This window comes from Neophocaena asiaeorientalis, unplaced genomic scaffold, assembly GCF_003031525.2.
Source record: "Neophocaena asiaeorientalis asiaeorientalis breed wild unplaced genomic scaffold, Neophocaena_asiaeorientalis_V1.1 scaffold77, whole genome shotgun sequence".
Taxonomy (NCBI): domain Eukaryota; kingdom Metazoa; phylum Chordata; class Mammalia; order Artiodactyla; family Phocoenidae; genus Neophocaena; species Neophocaena asiaeorientalis.
Genome location: NW_020174645.1, coordinates 2,027,060 through 2,046,315, shown reverse-complemented (window position 1 = coordinate 2,046,315; position 19,256 = coordinate 2,027,060). Strand labels below are relative to the sequence as shown.

Here is a 19,256-nt window from a genome sequence, read left to right as displayed (position 1 = left end):
CGCAGACCTGCTCAACCTGAGACTTTAGGAGTGAGCCCAACAGTCTGTGGACACTTGACAAGCCCCCTCTGATGCTCGTCCAATTTGAGAACCCTCTTGATGCCGAGGGCATCAAGACAAAAATCGCATTGGATGTCGATGGCTGACCAACAGATGCCTTTTGCTTTCTTCACGGAAAGCGGTCCCCAGCTTCTCCCCTAGGAATCAGGCAATGTCCTCAGGAAGTTGCCAAGGCCTGAGCGACAACAGAAGGTGTCAGCTGACCGTAGGTCGCTCAACCGGAACCTACCCTAGCCCTCCCAGTCCTTAAAAGCAGACATCAGGGCTGGTTCCACAGCCACCATGCGTTCAGAAGGGAGAGCTTGAGTGTCAGAGTGAGCAAGGGGCCAGCAAGCAGTTTTCTCAGTGGGTAGAAGCCCCCCCACAATGAGAGAGAAAAAAGATTCCCAGAAATGGAGGCAAGGGGCTGGAAAGATTCTCGTAGGGGCTTCGGGTTCCTTTTCTGCAGGTGAGCAGGCTCGCTTCGTGATACCATGGTTCCCGCTGCTGTAGCCGCTTAGGAAATGATGGACGCGTCCTGAGACTTGCCCAGACATTTATAGCACCTTCAGGAATAACAGTGACAATGGCTCTATCATGCCCGCCGCTTCATACCCTCGGCGTTCCCTTAATTATTTATGTATTCTGGAGCAGCCAGGTTCCTTCCCACCAGAGCTCAGAAAGGTAATAAATGAGGAAAGTCAATGGTCTGTAAATTACAACATTGATTAAAGAAGTGATTACTGATATAACTCTTGCTTGGCTATTATGCTAATGCCTGCCCGGATCCAGGACAGTGTTTACGTGCTAATGACAAACCTGGGACAGGGAAGAAAATTGGTTTCCACTCTTAATCAGTACGTACACATTTTTAAACCACTATTGACCGTGAGTGAGAAGATCCATCCATGTGTTCCCCTCCCACCCGCCTCCTGCCACTGTCCCCAGCAGATGGAGGAAATTCGCCCAGCCCGGCGCTCTCCACCTGCCGCTCCAAACACAAGTGCGAGCTGAAGATGAAAATTGGGCCCAGGGTACCCATCCATAGTTCCTAGAAGCTGGGGAAAGAGAGCGCGATCACAAGAGTTCATTGCTCAGCGTTGGATGTTATTTAACCGGGGCCATGGACACCCCTGAAGGAAATGCTGCTCCTTTCAGTGTCTATAACCTGGACGGGAGACACATAAGCAAATTGGCAATTACAGCTGAGTGTGGTAATGCTGGGTGAAGAGTCCGTGTGTGACTTCATTAACTCTGAAATGCTACACAAAACTCTTTCTAGGGCAAGAATTAGCTTCATGTGTACTCTCAAAGGAGTTCATGACTCCTAGAAGGTTAGGAAACACTGCTCTAGAGCTTTCTGGAAGTTTTCAAATTAACTTCTTGTGTTTCCACTGCCCTTGGCTCCATCTCAGTCTTTCACCATATCTCCTTCGCCCCAAGATCTTTGGTTGTCTTGAAGCAAGTACCCCATGAATAAAGGGCCATGTTCAGGCATCCATCCAGCTGTCCATCCATCCATCCTTCCATCCATCCATCCATCCATCCATTCAGCCACCCACTCATCCATCTATCCATCCACCCACCCACCCATTCATCTGTCCATCCATTTATCCATCCATCCAGCCACCCATTCATCCATCTATCCATCCACTCATCAATTTATCCATCCATTCATGCATCCATCCATCCGCCCACCCATTCATCCATCTGTCCATCTATCCATCCACTCATCCATTTATCTGTCCATGCATCCATCCATCCGTCCGTCCATTTATCCATCCATTCATGTATCCATCCATTCATCCGTTCAGTATCCACTTTGCTGAGCTCCCACTTCATGAGCAGCTGGTGTGAGGAACCAAGAGATCAAAGAAGAAAAACATGTACTTATTGCCTTCGAGGATTTTACAGTTTTGCAGTTGAAAATGTGAATTTACACATGGGGCTAGTGTAAATCCCATCCCATAAACTTGACTGTGCAGGATGGGTCATGTTTCTCTATAACCCAACTTGATTTCTCTTTTCAGTTTTCAGTTCATGATGGCAACGAAACATCATCGGAGGCTGATTTCTAGGAGATTTAACTACTCTCAAGGCCTTGGGGAGGGGGCTTCTAGTCCTCAAGGATTCTGTTCACGGTTCCTAGGGCACACCCATTATCATTCAGAGTCCACACGGGTTACCTCTGATGTGGTCCCACCGCTGTGCACCCTGCTGCTAGCAGCCTCCTGCCAAGGGGCACAGGCATCCTCCAGCTGTTTCTTTGCCACAGGACAGCATCCGTGGGGCTGTAAATAGATGCATCTTCCTGAGGGTTTAGGCATTGGAACACAAAATCTAGATGCTTGGGGACTTTTATTTTATGTGTCTCTGTGTTTGTTTTCCTTTGTGCTCTGTCTTGTCTCTGTCCTGAGTCCATGATCTTCTAGAAATGGGAACAGTGAAAGGAGGAAATTCAGGGGAAGGAAACATAAGTTGGTCATCACTAATGAGATTCTGCCATTCACTGGATGAACAGTACAGATACACAAACAATCCTAGGGCCTCAGGGGAGGTGCTGCAAACAGGGAGGGAAGGGTGTTCCCAGGGAAAGGGAACTACGAGTGCGAAGGCCTGAGCGTTCTCCTGATGGGGAGCCATCAGCGCTGCGTGTGATTGGAGCAGAGAGTGTAGGAACTGGAAGAGCCCTGCTAGAGAGAAAGGCGGTACAAGCCCTTCAGATCCTGGGAGGCTGGATGGGGCGGGACGTGGGTGTGGCTCATCTTCTGAGCAGACATCGGCCAGGAGAACAGACACCTCTGCTGCCCAAATCACATTCCCCGGGTCCACCCAGAGTTCAGTCCCAGCTGCAGTTCTGTGCAGGTTCAAGTTCACTTGGTGAATCTGCTCTGCCTTCCATCCCAGGGCCCGTATCTCAGCCTAAAAGTGTGGGGAAGTTAACTCACACAGCAGCCCTCACTCAAAGAGACACAGGAGAGGAGCTGGTAGATAATATTCCTGCCTCTCATACTGCAGGTGGACGATTCTGTATGCTTTCCATGAGGCCCAGAAAAACGGAGCCTGATGGTCACAGCAGCAGATGCAAAGATGTACCTTTCTACCAACTATTCTTATTTCTCTGATTCCCTCAGTCTGCTCCCTGGTCCCCCTTCCCTGGGGTCACCTCCCAAGTAAACCAACCGCACTGAATCCTTGTCTCAGGCTCTGCATTGAGGGGAACCTAGATCAAGCATGCGTTCTTTGCTAGAGAAAAGGACAAATGGCAGAAGGGTGGTCTCCAGGGCCCCAGGAAATTCTCCTCCTCCATCCCCTCTCTGTCTTGGCAGGTGTCCGACCGCTGCGACTACGTCTTTGTCAATGGCAAAGAGATGAAAGGCAAGGTGGACACGGTGGTGAACTTCACATACCAGCACCTGAGCGCCCCCCTGCACGTCACCGTGTGGGTGCCCCGGCTGCCCCTGCAGATCGACGTCTCTGACACGGAGCTAAGCCAGATTAAAGGCTGGAGGGTCCCCATCGTGGCCACTAAGAGGTAAGCCCGGGACGGGGAGATGCATCAGAGCTGTGACGGCAACGGCTGTGGATACTGACCTTAACGCTAAAGGAGCCAGTGCAGGGCCCAGTGCAGACTAGGTGATGCTGTTACCATGGTGATGACATGATGCAACGCATACATGCCTACAGCCTAACAACAACCCTCTGGGGAAACCAAGGCCCAGGGTAACCCAGCCAGGCAGGAAGGCTGCTGAGCGGCTGGGTCAGCACGAGATCCAGTCACTTGCAGTCTACACAGGCTCCTAGTAAACTGTCTCCTGCAAGTGGCCCCTCCAGAATGAAGCCACAGAAGTAACAAGATTTTCTAGGCCCACCACCCCCAGGGAATTTAAGTTTGGGTTTATTTTCTCTAAGCAAAACGGTGAATCCTTTTTCTGTGCTGGATGAATATCTATAAACTTGAAAAGCTCTATGCGTATCAAAATATTGGGTAAAGTCTACTTGCATTTATACTGGACCATGGGGTTGCTGTCTCCTCTTAAACCGAAACAAAAGCCTCTAATGTATTCTGACTCTGGATTGTCTCATGTAGGAGTTTGGGGTCTTGTTTTCTCAGCTCTGTGGCCCTCCGTTTAGCTAAATAAGAGTTGTTGCTGAATTCCGGTTTCCTGTATGGAATCTCCCATCTTAAACCACCAGCACTGTTTTCCCGACAGTCTCCCAGGCGCCAGGGTCTTGAATTTTAAGGGGCAACTGGAGTCCGTCTCAGGATGGATAAGCGGAACTGTGAAATGGTGAATCCATTTCTACAGGGTAAACTTGAAGGCATTTGTCCTGCCGGGGAGGACAGCCATGACTCCAGCCAAGACTTCAGACCATTTAGTGGTCACGAGTGGCCAAGATTTGGGTTCGTTCCGTGTCCCTGAAGAAGGCAGAACTGACACTTGCTGGGTTCAAATCCAAGCTCGGCTACTTTCTTGCTTTGTGAGTTTGGGCCAGCCACCCAATCTCTCTGCCTCAGTTTCCTCATCTGGACATAAGAATAATTAAAGTTTTGCCCCACGGTGTTATGAGATTCAAAGAGTCCATCCGTGCAGAGCTTAGGATGGACACATCTCAAGAGCATCATACCACCCTGCCCAATAGACCTTTCTACAGTGGTGGAATGTTCTAGACTCACAATGTCCAGCATGGTAGCCACTAGCACAAGGGGTTGTAGAGAGACTGAGAAATCTAGCGTTTTGATTTGCTTCATTTTCTCCATTGAAATTAAGTTGTAAATAGCCATGCATGGTTCTCTGCTACTTTGTGGACAGTGTACGTTTAGTAAATATTAGTTCTTCTATCTTTTATTTGTCAATAAATGTCTTCAAAAGAGAGATGGGATTTTTTGTGGGTTGCGTATATCGGGAGGGATAGGATGTGGAGAAATCCTCTGGGTCATGCTGTTTAGTGGAGAGAGATATTCACATTTTCTTCTCAATTAAGTCTTACCTTCCTCCTTTGGCAAGTACAATAAAGCTTGCCTCTTTGCATTATTAAACAAAAGAGAGAGAGAGGTGTTTCACCCTTTGTGCTGCCCGGTGATAGAGTTGGTGCTCCTGTATGGTCCTGAGGCTCCTGCCCGAGATGCTGTCTCTTGTAGGTTGACGGAGGCACCTGCCTCGTGACTCCAGAGCGCCTTGCATCCCATCACCTGACCTGAGAGCCTCTTCCCTTCTTCCGGCAGGCCCACGCGAGACAGCGAGGATGAAGAAGAGGACGGGCGGCGGGGCCGAGGCTGCGCCCTGCAGTACCAGCACGCCACCGTGCGGGTCCTTGCTCACTTTGTGTCTGAGGGCGCCAGCCCCTGGGGCCGGCCAAGCCATCTGCTCAGTCCCGACTGGCAGTTCGACATCACCCACCTGGTTGCGGACTTCATGAAGCTGGACGAACCCCATGTGGCCACTCTCCAGGACAGCAGGATCCTGGTCGGGAGGGAGGTTGGCATGACAACCATCCAGGTAGGAAGCCGGAGCTGGGAACTTCTGCACGCCCATCACCGAAGGTGGTACCCAGCCCCGGGGGAGGCTCACTAGATGGGCGGGTCCTCGTGGCCAATTCCTTGTCATGGTGATGGCATCCTGGGGCCCCCGAAAGGTGAGCCTGGACCAGCTCTTTGTGCCCCAGGCTCCTTCCAGACAGAATTGAGAAGGTGGTGGCCACACCCCTTAGTGCCGCCATGACCCCCCACTGCTGCGGGCTCCATTCCCACCACCCAACCCACCCCATCCTGACTCTACTCCTCCACCCTCAGTGCCCCCTTTCCAGATGCGCACCTCCTACACCCTCTTAGAACCTCCCCCCATCTCTGCACTGCTCTTGCCAGCGACCAAAGAAGGATGTGTCCCTTCTTCCTTTCCTCCCTTCTTTCCTTAGGTCAGTCTGTCATTCTGTCATATAGTCATTCGACAAACTCTCTTCAAAATCCTACTGCCTCAGGCTTCCCTGGTGGCGCAGTGGTTGAGTCCACTGCCTGCCGACTCAGGGGACGCGGGTTCGTGCCCCGGTCCGGGAAGATCCCACATGCCGCAGAGCGGCTGGGCCCGTGAGCCATGGCCGCTGAGCCTGCGCGTCCGGAGCCTGTGCTCCACAGCGGGAGAGGCCACGACAGTGAGAGGCCTGCGTACCGCAAAAAAAAAGAAAAAAATCCTGCTGCCTCTTTTGCTCAAGGAAATGTGTAGAATGGTGGGATTTCAAAACAGATGACAGGGCATGAGGGCCTTTCAGTCAACCCATCAAGTCCCACCCTACTGACTCCACCTTTTTGGTTGGTTGTTTGTTTTTTAATTTTACTGAAGTATAGTTGATTTACAATGTTGTGTTAGTTTCAGGTGTACAGCACAGTGATTCAGTTCTACATATACATATATCCAGTCTTTTTCAGATTCTTTTCTCATATGGGTTATCACAGAGTATCGAGTAGAGTTCCCTGTGCTATACAGTAGGTCCTTGCTGGTTATCTGTCTTACAGATAGTCGTGTGTGTGACTCCACCTTTCTGGAATGTCATTCTGGATCCTTTCACAACCACCCTGGGTAGAAATGATAGATACGTTTCTACCATTTCACCTGAGACATCTCAGGTCCTACACGTGGTTTATGAGATGAGGCAGAAAGTAGTATTTCAGTAGAGGACACGTTGTGCTGGGGGCCCGAAGGGGGAGTAAGCAGTTTATAATTCAGGTCTCCAGTTGATTCCGTAATTCACCTCGAATGGGATTTGGGCCGTGCAGAGTCAGCTTGTGTGCGACTCTTCACGGGTCCAGGCAGCAGGATCGTCGTGTGCGGTTGACCAGGTTGTGTGGTACGCAAGAGAGCCTCATCTAAACGGGGAGGGTCATTTCCTTTCAAAGACAGAATGGAGGGCTTCCCTGGTGGCGCAGTGGTTAAGAAGCTGCCTGCCGGTGTAGGGGACACGGCTTCGATCCCTGGTCCGGGAAGATCCCACGTGCCGTGAAGCAACTAAGCCCGTGCGACACAACTACTGAGCCTGCGCTCTAGAGCCCGCGAGCCACAACTACTGGGCCCACGCGCCTAGAGCCTGTGCTCTGCAACGAAGGTAGCCCCCGCTCGCTGCAACTAGAGAAAGCCCACACGCAGCAACGAAGACCCAACGTAGCCAGAAATAAATAAATTAATTAATTAATTTAAAAAAAAAAGATAGAATGGATTTTCATTTTTATGTCCATTTTCCAAAAGATAGAGCTGAAGTGTCTCCGGGGAGGGGTGACTTTATCTGATCCTCACAGAGGCCAGTTCGGGCTGGTGTATATAGTGAAGTAGATGTGTGGTTCCTTCACACTGTATTCTGGACCCTGTTTAGGGTGGAGGGAAAGGTTCCAACATCCAGAAGCAGGTGTGACGGATTTATCTTGTGTCCTGCCCAGGTGCTGTCCCCATTGTCTGACTCCATCCTGGCCGAGAAGACAGTAACCGTGTTAGATGACAAAGTCTCGGTGACAGACCTGGCCATCCAGTTCGTGGCTGGGCTGTCTGTCACCCTTCACCCCAGCACAGAGAACAGCAAGGCCGTCACGGCTGTGGCCACAGCTGAGGAGCTGCTGCGAACCCCCAAACAGGTAGGGGCCTGGATGCCAGAGGTCGAGGGGAGCAAGGCTGGTTGCCACACCTGATTCAGCCAAAGGGGAGGGAGGTGGGAGGAACTGGGACAGGGTGGCCAAACCACATTCCAGGATGGAGTGATTCGGGCTGTGTAAAATGCACGTGGTTACGTCATCCAAGAAGTGGGGTCTGTGATGAACCAGAAAAATGGTACCCAGTGCACGGGGATGGATTAGTCATCTGTGCAAAGAACTGTCAGAAGCCTAGCCGCTTAAGACAGCAACCACTGTCGTTCACAGTTCTGCGGGTCAGGAGTCCAGGTGGGCTCAGCTGGGGGCCGTGCTCCTGGGTTCACAGGCTGAGAGCAAAGCCTCTTACCAGGATGCTCTGGGGAAGGACCCGCTCCTGCACTCGCTGGTGGGGTTGGCAGAATCCAGCTCTGTGCAGCTGAATGCCTGAGGTTTCTGTTTCTTCGCTAGCTGCTGGCTGGGAGCCTCTCTGCTCCCTCCTCTCTGCACCCCCCGCCCCCGCCCCCCCGCCATCATCTTCAGAACCAGTAACGGTGCATTGAGTTCTTCTCGTGCTTTCAACCTCTGACTTTCCCTCTGCCACCAGCCAGAGAAACTCCTCTGCTTCCAAAGGCTCCTGTGACTACACCACCAGACCCACCTAGCTCAGCCAGGCAGCTCTCCCTAACTTCAACTGTGCATATAACATCATCATGGGGGTGGACATCTCGTTTTGTTCCCAGGTTCCAAGGACTAGGGTGGACCGTTCTAGAAATGCTGCGCGTTGCTACCTGGTATGGTTCCAGAGCATCACCGACAGGGAGCTGGAGTAGGTTCCCATCCTGGTCCAGCTCCCAGTGCTGGAACCTCTGCTCACCTCTCCTGGGGGCAGGAAACTGGCATGGCATTTGCTGGTTTAGAAACAGCGGGGCGAGCAAAGTGGGGAGACAAAGCAGAAAGCATGAAGCTGTTTGCTGAGAACTGGTAATTAATCAGGGGATAACTGACATTGCCACCTCCCTGGCATGGGGCAAGGCCACCCATCAGTATCCAGCCTCACCCATCTGTCTTCATTGGCTGATGGTAATTGGAGGGCCCCGGCGCTGCCTAAGGGGATCTATGGATGGAGTTCATTCAATTTGCAGACATGACTCTTGAAAGAATAGGAGATCGAAATCATGCCTGGACGTGTGTTAGTTTAAGTATTTCAGAATTTCTCATCTTTGGGGAATTGCGTTGGCTTCTCCTGAGACAACCCCTATGTTCCAACCTCGCCGTCATGAGCTAATGGAAGGACTTGGTCTCAATCACACAGCAGGGATGATGGAGATGGAGGTTGGCAAGCCCACGAGGTTCTGAGGGCTTAATTCGGATTGCCTGCCATTCGTGGGGGCTTGTTTGATGTTAAGTTCATTCTCCGTCTAGAGTTGATGAAGAAAAATGAACTCAAGGCGAAAAGCCAGCCAAGATGAACTTGCGTGCTGCGTTAACAATGTTTTATCGCAGCCCTTGGAGTGTGGAAGGCTGGCCCCTTGTTCTTGATGTTTCCAACTTTGAAATACAAAATCTGAAAGACGGCCATGCCGTGAATATGAGGGCAGTTGCATTATACTGCCCTGTGCCCTACTAGTGCTAAAGAAAGCTAGGCTGGTGAAGTGAAATGAGGTCTCCCCCGGCATGAATGCGTTCGACTGAGGCTTTAGAAGCGGGCCCGTCCGATTGTATGATTTGTAAGTGGATGAAGCTAAAGGAGAGGAGGGCGGTGAGGGAAATTCCTGAACCAGTCGTGTCTTAGCTTTGATCCCCCAAAAAGCTGAGCCTGAGATGAGGATCCACCTGCAAGGACTGCCTTTGGGCGGTGAAGGGAACACCAGAAGGGCGTCGGGAAGTGAGGGAAGGAAGGGAAGAAAACCAGAAGAGTGTGTTCCCAACTCAGCCACCACTGTGGGCTCCTGGAGCCTGGGTCTCCTGGGGAGACCATCAGCCAGTGTAGAAAAGGCTGGAGAGTCATTGTACCTGAGGTCAAGGAAGCTGGGATATGTATCACACCTCCCGTCAGCCCTTAGTGGAGGGCTGCTTCTGGAGGGTGTTAATTTCTCAGCATTTCTGGCTGCGGCCATGACCACATGGGTTCCAGAGGCCAGAATGCCCTCAGGCCAAACCACCTTGCGGGCTTGACAGCTGAAAGTTAAGCAGGCGGGTATTGTAGGAAAGTGGGCTGGTGCCAACAGCGAGCACACACCATCTTTAGATTTCGTGGACGTTCTCACTCACTCCTAACAGGAAGCTGGTGATAGTCTGGGCTTTTCCTTACAAGTGATAGAGGCCTAACTCGGGCTGGTTGAGTCAGACGTCAGAGTTTATCAGTTCCTGTCCAAGCATTGGCATCGTCAGGTAAAGCTGGATCCAGGTGCTCCAGTGGTGTCATCAGAAACCTTCCCTTTTATTATTGGCACTTGTCCTCAAGTCTGGAAAATGGCCAGCCCTTATTTCTTTGACTGTTGAAGTTCTCCCATATTCTTGGCTTCTGGAACTCCTAACAGAAAACCGTTGGTCATTCCCTTTCTCATTCCTTTCAACCTTCCTTTCCTATGTTTCATCTCTTTATATTCCTGTGGGTTACATTCTGGGTGAGTTTCTTGGCTCAGTCTCCCATTACACTAATTCTCTCCTCAACCGTGTCTAATCTGCTGTTCAAACCACCCACTGAGTAACTGATTTCAACCAGAGTATTTTTCATGCCTAGAAGTTCTGTGTGGTTCTTTCCACAGCTACCTGTTCTTTTTCTGGTGACTCCCACTCTTTCAGTGTAGTTTCTACTCCTTTTTACTCTCTTGAACTATTTTTTTCCGGCTTATTTTTGTTGTTGCTTTGTTTTATTTTATAGTCTTTTTCATTTGTTTTATTACCGCGAATCCTTCGTCTGCTGATCTTTCTATGTGAAATTTTAATGGTTTTCTCTCATAGTAGAGCCTTCCCTCCTAGGGATTGTAATTTTTTTTATCATGAGCACCTCTTGAGCTGTCGTTGCTTTGTTTTATATGGTTCCTGAGGAATTCCTGTGCAGTTTTGCATGTGTGTGGGTCCAGTTTCAAGTAAATGTCTTGCAGCTCCTTCACCATCAGGTGTTATAGCTTCAGACTCGCCACTCCTGGGGAAGGGGTGAGGTTCTGATTTCCAGGGGAGACATTTTCGCACCCAGTGCTCAGCGCACAGACAAGCATCACTGATGTGCCTCTGGCCCGGTGGGTAGGCTTTCTCACCCGCATATGTGGAGAGGAGTCCTGGCTTTACGTAAAACATTTCACCCCAATCTGACACATACCTAGGGGGGCATCACCATCCCAGCCACTGGCTGGTAGGTCTTCTGAGCAGCTCTGCACGCCCTCAAGCTGTCTCAGTAACAGTTACCTATTTGTACCACTCTAGTATGCCTTCTCTTTTCATTTCTGATTCCTGGGAATTTGCATCTCTTATTTGTATATTTTTACCTAGTTTTCTACTAGTTTATACTTAGCCAGTCTTCTTTGTTGTTAGGACATGCTCTTAAGATTCTCTCTCTCTCTCTCTCTCTCTCTCTCTCTCTCTCTCTCTCTCTCGCTCTCTCTCTCTCTATCCATTCCAGCTTGCATCCCAACTCAGTAGTTCCAGGGGAAATAAATTCTGCTCTAATTCCAACAAAAGCCCAGAGGTCATGTCCCATTGGCTGGTTTGGGTCATGTGCCTCTTTCAGAGCCAATCACTGTGAAAAGGGTAGTAAAATGTTCTGATTGGCCAGACCTTGGACATATGCCCACCTCTAGAACTGGAGAGGCCGGTGCCTCCCACCCATACTCCTCAAACTCTGAACGGAGAAAAGGCATGGTTCTGAAAGGAAAATTAGTGTTCTGGCCCCCGTCGGAAAGGAGGAATGGAAACTGGTCAGGCCAAATAGATGTCCATCCCAGACCCTATGGTTTAGGTATTCACATTCCCACTTTCATCTGGGGAAACTGAGGCCCAGAAGAATTGGTTTAAAGAAAAATGTGCCCGGGGAAATAGTGGATCCATGTATTTAATTCAAAACTCCCACTTCAAACCCTCTGCCCTTTGCCATGGTGTCCAGAGGTCAGGATTAGAGGAAACACAGGATCCTTTGCCCGCAACAGACCCCTGGGGTTCCGTTAGCTCTTCCCAACCATGAGATCACTGCCCATTTCCTTCCCCCCTCTGCACCCTGCTTCACCTTCATAACAGCCAGCAGATTGTCTAGCAGGAGCTATCCTGGCCATTTCACAGCCAGGGCCAACCCATCTCCCTCCTAATCTCTAGTCACCTTCCTTCCTCCCTGTACACTGAACTGTACATTAAAAAGTAAAACTTAGGGGGCTTCCCTGGTGGCGCAGCGATTGAGAGTCCGCCTGCCGATGCAGGGGACACGGGTTCGTGCCCTGGTCCGGGAAGATCCCACATGCCGCAGAGCGGCTGGGCCCGTGAGCCATGGCCGCTGAGCCTGCGCGTCTGGAGCCTGTGCTCCGCAACGGGAGAGGCCACGGCAGTGAGAGGCCTGCGTACCGCAAAAAAAAAAAAAGTAAAACTTAGGGAATCCCCTGGCGGTCCAGTGGTTAGGACTCTATGTTTTCACTGCTGAGGGCCCAGGTTCAATCCTTGCTTGGGGAACTAAGATCCCACAAATAATGCGGCACAGCCAAAAAAAAAATTAAAAACTTAACACATCAAACTTATGCAGAACCAACATCCCAGCCCAGCTCCAGGAAGCATCCCAGCCTGCCACGATAAACAGCCATGTATTGTTTATTCTCTGTCAGTCTTCTGTCCAGGACTACTCAGTGTCTGGCACACGGCCTGACACAGGAGAGGCTTTTAATACATGTCCCTGACATGATCAGATGAATGAAAATTGGGCCACTCTGCCTGTTCTTAGAGGACAGGGAAGAATTCCAGACACATCACAGTTGTTTCCTTCAATCCCTGGCCTGCTCAGTGACCTCAGAGTCAAAGGCAGCCAGGAGATTGACTAGCAACCATGCCTAAGACTCGAGACGAACTGGCTGGACTCAAACCCAGCTCTGTCACTTAGCGGTGGAAACTTGAGTGAGCCTTGGGTCCCCCCTGTGATCCAGTCTACTCACCGGCAGAATGAGAGATACAGATAATAGTATGTACCTTGTATACTGTTGTGGTGATTAAATGAGTTGATAATGAAAACCACCTAGAACAGTGGCTGGCACCCAGGAAGCACTATGGACGCCTTAGCTACCATCACCACCGCGGTGGCTGGAATAATGGCGCGCCATAGATGGCCACGTGTGATTCCTAGACCCTGTGAGTACGGCACCTGATGTGTCAAAGGGGACTTTGCAGATGTGATTAAGGATCTTGAGATGTGGACAGATTACCGTGGATTACGCGGAGAACGGAACCTGCTGAGCTCGATGTCACCACAAGGGTTCTGATGGGGGGAGGGGGGCGACATCAGAGCGAGGTGTAGGATAACGTGGAGGCCCAGCAGACGCGCTCAGGTGACGTCGCTGGTGATGAATTCAGCGGAGCCTGAACTCAGTGAGGGCTTTCTACGGGGTCTTTTCCCCGGGTGAGGATTACACTGGAGCTGTCACTGCCTGTCTGCATTGGTTCTTGTTTCCATTAAGGTGATTCTCGGATCTTGATATAAAACCTGGATTTTTTTTCCCCAGGTTCATCAGCCACCAGGTCTGGATTTTAAGTCCTGCCCCTAAGTCTCTGGGTTCTGTTCTAGAATGGCGGCAGGCGCGATCCCCAGAGAAGAGGCATCCGCCCCCTCTCGCCTCCCCCGCGGCTTTCTAACTGCCCCTCTCCCTGCAGGAAGCCGTGCTCAGCACTTGGCTCCAGTTCAGCGATGGCTCAGTGACACCCCTGGACATCTACGACACCAAGGACTTCACCCTGACCGCCACGTCCCTGGACGAGGCCGTCGTGTCCGTCCCCCAGCCCCGCTCGCCCAGGTGGCCCGTTGTCATGGCCGAAGGGGAAGGCCAGGGACCCCTGGTCCGAGTGGACCTGACCATCGCGGAGGCTTGCCAGAAATCCAAACGCAAGAGCGTCCTGGCCGTGGGCGTCGGCACTGTCAGGGTCAAGTTCGGCCAGAATGACGCCGACTCCAGCCCCGGCGGGGCCTACGAGGAGGCCGAGATGAAGAACCACGCCAGCGGCCGGCGCCAGAAGGGCCAGGAGGGGCCCTGGTACGGCAGCTCCTCCGCGGAGCGCGACGACGGGGCCCCCCGGAGGGGCAGCCCCACGGCCAAGTCGCTGCTGGACAACAAGGTGGGCAAGAACAGCCGGCTGGACGGAGCCCGGCTGGCGGGCGAGGGCCAGCTGCAGACCATCCCCATCGACTTCGCCAACTTCCCGGCGCAGGTGGACCTGCCGCGGGCGGGGGGCGGGCCGGGGGCCGGCGACCTGGTGCAGGCGCCCCGCGGCCTGAGCGACCTGGAGATCGGCATGTACGCCCTGCTGGGGGTCTTCTGCCTGGCCATTCTCGTCTTCCTCATCAACTGCGCCACCTTTGCCCTCAAGTACAGGCACAAGCAGGTGCCCCTGGAAGGCCAGGCCTCCGTGACCCACTCGCACGACTGGGTGTGGCTGGGCAACGAGGCGGAGCTCCTGGAGGACGTGGGCGACGGGTCCCCCCGGCAGGACGAGCACACGACCGTCATAGACGAGAGCGACCGCCTCCTCCTCAACGGAGGTTCCCAAAAGCACGGGCACAGCCAGGTCCCCAGGCCCGCCGACTCCGGGGACAGAGAGGGCAAGGACCAGAAGCTCGAGCCCCTGCACTCACCCACCTCCAAGAGGAAAAAGGTGAAGTTCACCACCTTCACCACCATCCCCGCCGACGACAGCTGTCCCACCGTGAACTCCATCCTCGGCGGGACCGACGAGGACATCCAGTGGGTGTGCCAGGACGTGGGCGTGGGCGCCCCCAAAGAGCTCAGAGAACACCTGGAGAAGTTCAAGGACAAAGCCTAGGCCCCTCTGGCCGAAGGGCCAGCGCTTGGACACCCTCCTTCGGTTCCAGAGTAGCTCTGGGGCTGAACAGGGAATCGTTGGGGTCCCCCTTCGAAACCAGTTGGAAATTCTGAAGCCGGAAAGGGACATTTTTTTGTAATCAGAGGTTGATGACGACAGATGTTCGCAAGTTGGCAGAATAAACTCGGGGAGGGGAGCTTCTTGGAGACGTTTGACCTGCGCAGGGCCAAATCGGGAAGGTTATTTTATGAGTCAAAATATAACCCAGACAAGCTACCAAAAAGTATTTGTTTGGGCGCCCCCAAAGAGCTCAGAGAACACCTGGAGAAGTTCAAGGACAAAGCCTAGGCCCCTCTGGCCGAAGGGCCAGCGCTTGGACACCCTCCTTCGGTTCCAGAGTAGCTCTGGGGCTGAACAGGGAATCGTTGGGGTCCCCCTTCGAAACCAGTTGGAAATTCTGAAGCCGGAAAGGGACATTTTTTTGTAATCAGAGGTTGATGACGACAGATGTTCGCAAGTTGGCAGAATAAACTCGGGGAGGGGAGCTTCTTGGAGACGTTTGACCTGCGCAGGGCCAAATCGGGAAGGTTATTTTATGAGTCAAAATATAACCCAGACAAGCTACCAAAAAGTATTTGTTAAAAAAAAAAAAAAAAGCAAAAAGACAAATAAAAAGACAAGTAATCATCTGTTTATATTTCTAATAAAGGAGCAAAATATATTAAAACTAGGGCCTGCTAAGAGACATTTTCCGTTTTAATTCAGTATTCCTTTCCTATTCCGAGGACAGCCTTGGACTGTCACCCTGGGCTTGGGGAGGAGACGTTTCTGAATATTGGTTGCCTCTTGGGATAGACCTGAGGATTTTTACATCTCGACTTAATAATCTTTTCTTTTTCCACATTCTCTTTTTTCCCCTCCTTTTTTTCTGTTTGTGTCTTAGACTTCCATTTGATTTATATTTAATGTTTATTCCTGAGGATCCAATGGTATATTTTCCTAAATTAAACAAATTATATTCCTATACATCAGATGAATGCTTAGAAAGGATGTCAGTTGATCCACTCTTTAAGTGTTACGTTTGATGCTTTTCTGTATCCCTCCAGCCTTGTTGATATCTGCTGGGTTTTCTACAATCAGGGGGAGTTCTCAGAGCCTTTGGGGAGATGGGGGAAGATGCCTTCACCCATCACCACTACACCCACCACAGGGCCAAAGCCAGTGGGTGGGACATTGGCAGAGGCTGGACCAGTGGGACACAGCCAACAGCACAGAGCCCAGCCAGGTTCCCCTGACCCCTCCAGGACTCCATCACTGGTGTCGCGGATGCTTCTCCCGGGGGAAGATGAGGTCAGATCCACAAGAGAGAAACCAGACCCAGGAGTAACGAGCACCAGCTTCACAGGGTAGATCTATCCCGAGACATGCTGCTATTTCCAAATGAACAAGGATAAAAGAAAACTGAGGGTTGGTCCGTTGTTTTTCTCACTTCGTTAGGCAGGGTATACCAGCATAAACGGAAAACAGGAAAATCTACGTTAGATTGTCAACCAGCTGTGCTTTTTGGTACCAGCCGAGTCGTGTAGCAGCCCATTGCAAAATGCACTCATCCAAACTGAAGTGTACGAGGCAGAGGAGACCACGAGCTAGGGGCACAAACCCCAAGACTCCGTTCTGTCCGCAGCTGCTGGGGACGAAGCCGCGCGGCTGTCACGTGATGCTCTCCGTGGGGCGGCGCCCGCAGATACCGGGAGGAATGCTTCCTGTGTTTATTTTTTTAATTACTAAAATCGATAGCTAAGAAAGGGTCCTCGAAGCCTCAATAACCTTAGCTGGACCTTTTAAAAAGATATTTCTAGCACATATTAGAGACGGGAAAAAGGAGCTATTTATTTATACCTGTGATGCCAATTGTCATTAAAACATTTTCCATGGCTTGACAAGTCAGTATCTTGTGGGCTGTCTCTTGTTTCACTTAACTCCTATTACTTCTTCTCCCCGCCAAATGTACAACTTGTTAAAGAAATAAACCGTCTGCTGGTCTAGAAGGAAAACGATACACTGTTGGCTTGTTTGCCTCTTGGTTTCTGGGCTGATCCACAGTAATTCCTAACAAGGGAAACTTCCGGTCACCTGTCCACTGTCACCTCCATCAGCAGTTCTCAAACGTGAGCAGGCTCGGGGTCACCAGGAGCAACTGTACATCCTAACGTGTTCCAGGGTGACACAGATGCTGTTCCCCCCCCTGCCCGCAGGGAACTTCCAATTCACATCGAAGGAGAAGGAGAGCCTGGACATTGAATGGAAAACTGTGTTGATCTCTCATCTGGGGTAAAGGTGTACTTTTGTTCTGATTAGTTTTGCATTTGTTGTTGTTTGAAGTTCCAGTGGGATTGTGGTTCCTTTGGCTGGTTGAGGGAAGAGAATTTTTGGGTTGAAGACAAGAGAGTGATGTTTTAAAATAAGTTTTATTATTTTCATTTAAAAAATTATATAATTTTTTAACAACTTTATTGGAGTGTAATTGCTTTACATTGTTGTGTTAGTTGATGCTGTATAACAAAGTGAATCAGCCATACATATACGTATATCCCCATATCTCTTCCCTCTTGCTTCTCCCTCCCTCCCACCCTCCCTATCCCACCCCTCTAGGTGGTCGCGAAGCACCCAAGCTGCTCTCCCTGTGCCATGCGGTATGTCCTGGCTGTTGTAAATAGAGCTGCAGTGAACATTGTGGTCCGTGACTCTTTCTGAATTATGGTTTTCTCAGGGTATATGCCCAGGAGTGGGACTGCTGGGTTGTATGGTAGTTCTATTTTTAGTTTTTTGAGAAACCTCCCTACTAATAACAGCCTTATTGAGACATAATTCACGTATCATAAAATGGACCCATTTAGAGTGGACCATTCCATGGTTGACAGTGTCGCACCACATCACTTCTGGAAAATTTTCACCATCCCAAGAAGAAACTCCATACTCATCAGATACACTCCCCACTTCCCCACCCCCTCACCAGATTCCCAGCCCCAGGCAACCACTGATCTATTCTCTGCATGGATTTGCCTGGGGGTGGTGTGGGGCTAGTATCTGTATCATTATGGGAGAGTCTGTGAGAAGCCGATGGGGTTCATATATTGTCACTGCTTTTTTGGTTTCTGGTTTTGGCCGCGACGCATGACCCAACCAGGGATTGAATGCGGACCCTCAGCAGTGAAAGCACGGAGTCCTAACCACGGGACCGCCAGGGGAGTCCCTGTGAGTGTTTCTTGTTTGTTTTGGCTTTGGTTTTGCGGTACGCGAGCCTCTCACTGTTGTGGCCTCTTGCGGAGCACAGGCTCCGGACGCGCGGGCTCCGGACGCGCAGGCTCAGTGGCATGTGGGATCTTCCCGGACCGGGGCACGAACCCGCGTCCCCTGCATCGGCAGGCGGACTCTCAACCACTGCGCCACCAGGGAAGCCCCCTGTGAGTGTTTCTTAATCGAGGCACCAGGGGAGCTCTGTTCTCCCACAGCATGGCTGCACGTGTGCCGTAAAACAGCCTGCAGTACCTTCTTCTCTGTAGAAACAACGTCCACTCCTAAATCAAGCTCCCTACCTAGCCAGCTCATGTATTGCTTTAAAAGAATCAAGCTTCAGATCAAGAGAAAGAGGACCGTGGTTGAACCTAATGCTGGTTGCTTCATTTCTGCCCCAAGTTAAACTGTTAAAAAGGCCAGCTGGCATTGGGCAGATACCTCCGCGGTCCACTGGGGTCAACCAAGCTACCCCGGTTCTGAGAGCCTGAGACAGTGAGGCTGTTGGACAACTGCCTCCCTCAAGGAGCACATGCCATGGTGTCAGTAGAGCTAAGAGGCCGTGTTGGGGGGACCAGTGGGTCCCATTTCCCCTGGGACCGTCCTGCTTTTGAAACTGGAATCCTCTCAGGATAAACGGGATGCTTGGCCACCCTGGTTGACATAAGTGACTCCAACTATCGTTAAAAACTTTCCATTGGTCACTTCAGGCGATCAGGGCCTCATGGTGTCAAAACGTCTCTTTTACTGTAAATGTAAGACTCAAATACGACCTCGCCTAGGGAGGGACACAGCTCCAGTATTGCCAGACTCTGAAAAACATTGGGAGGTTCCTCAAGGACGTCTGCTCTCCTTCCTGCACCAGCGCTGCCCTTCCCGCCAAGCCCGCCTGCCCTTGGGATGTGAACGTGTGACCCCACTGAATGAGTCTGTAGGTGTCTGACCTCTGACTCCCTAGGGTGGGTGTCAGCTCCATGCTGCAAATAAGGTCACAAGGGAGATGAGTGTGTGTACCATCTTAAATAAGGTGCTGCCTTTTTATGGTGATGTGAGCCTCTCAGACTGGCAGGTGGACAAAACAATATCTTTCCAGATAGACAGTCTGTAGTTCTTCCTTCCTGCTAAAATGATCAAGTAGAACAAGGGTAGCTTGGCTCTTAGATGCTGGTCCCACGATTCATGTCACATGCACTTATTGAGCACCTGCTGTGTGTCTGGTTCGGGGAACACACAAAGAATGGTGTAATTAACAAGACCTCAAGGTGCGGCGAGTCAGAGGGTGGAAGCAGAGAAGGGGGCAGATAGT

The 19,256-nt window shown here is 51.2% G+C and overlaps 1 protein-coding gene across 1 annotated transcript; it reads left to right on the top strand.

The window, feature by feature from the left end:
• Positions 1 to 2,613: 2,613 nt before the first annotated feature.
• TMEM132C (transmembrane protein 132C) lies at positions 2,614 to 16,713 on the top strand. Its single transcript, XM_024758559.1, has 5 exons — positions 2,614 to 3,574; positions 5,267 to 5,540; positions 7,466 to 7,657; positions 13,493 to 14,644; positions 14,993 to 16,713. Exons 1-5 carry the CDS (start codon positions 3,411 to 3,413, stop codon positions 15,002 to 15,004), a joined length of 1,794 nt encoding a protein of 597 aa, XP_024614327.1. The 5' UTR covers positions 2,614 to 3,410; the 3' UTR covers positions 15,005 to 16,713.
• Positions 16,714 to 19,256: the final 2,543 nt, after the last annotated feature.

Bases quoted from the DNA above. Each gene is read 5' to 3' on its own strand.
- TMEM132C (XM_024758559.1), top strand. From the start codon at position 3,411: ATGAAAGGCAAGGTGGACACGGTGGTGAACTTCACATACCAGCACCTG. The intron at 3,575-5,266 runs GTAAGCCCGGGA...TTCTTCCGGCAG, and splicing joins CCCATCGTGGCCACTAAGAG to GCCCACGCGAGACAGCGAGG. The intron at 7,658-13,492 runs GTAGGGGCCTGG...CTCTCCCTGCAG, and splicing joins TGCTGCGAACCCCCAAACAG to GAAGCCGTGCTCAGCACTTG.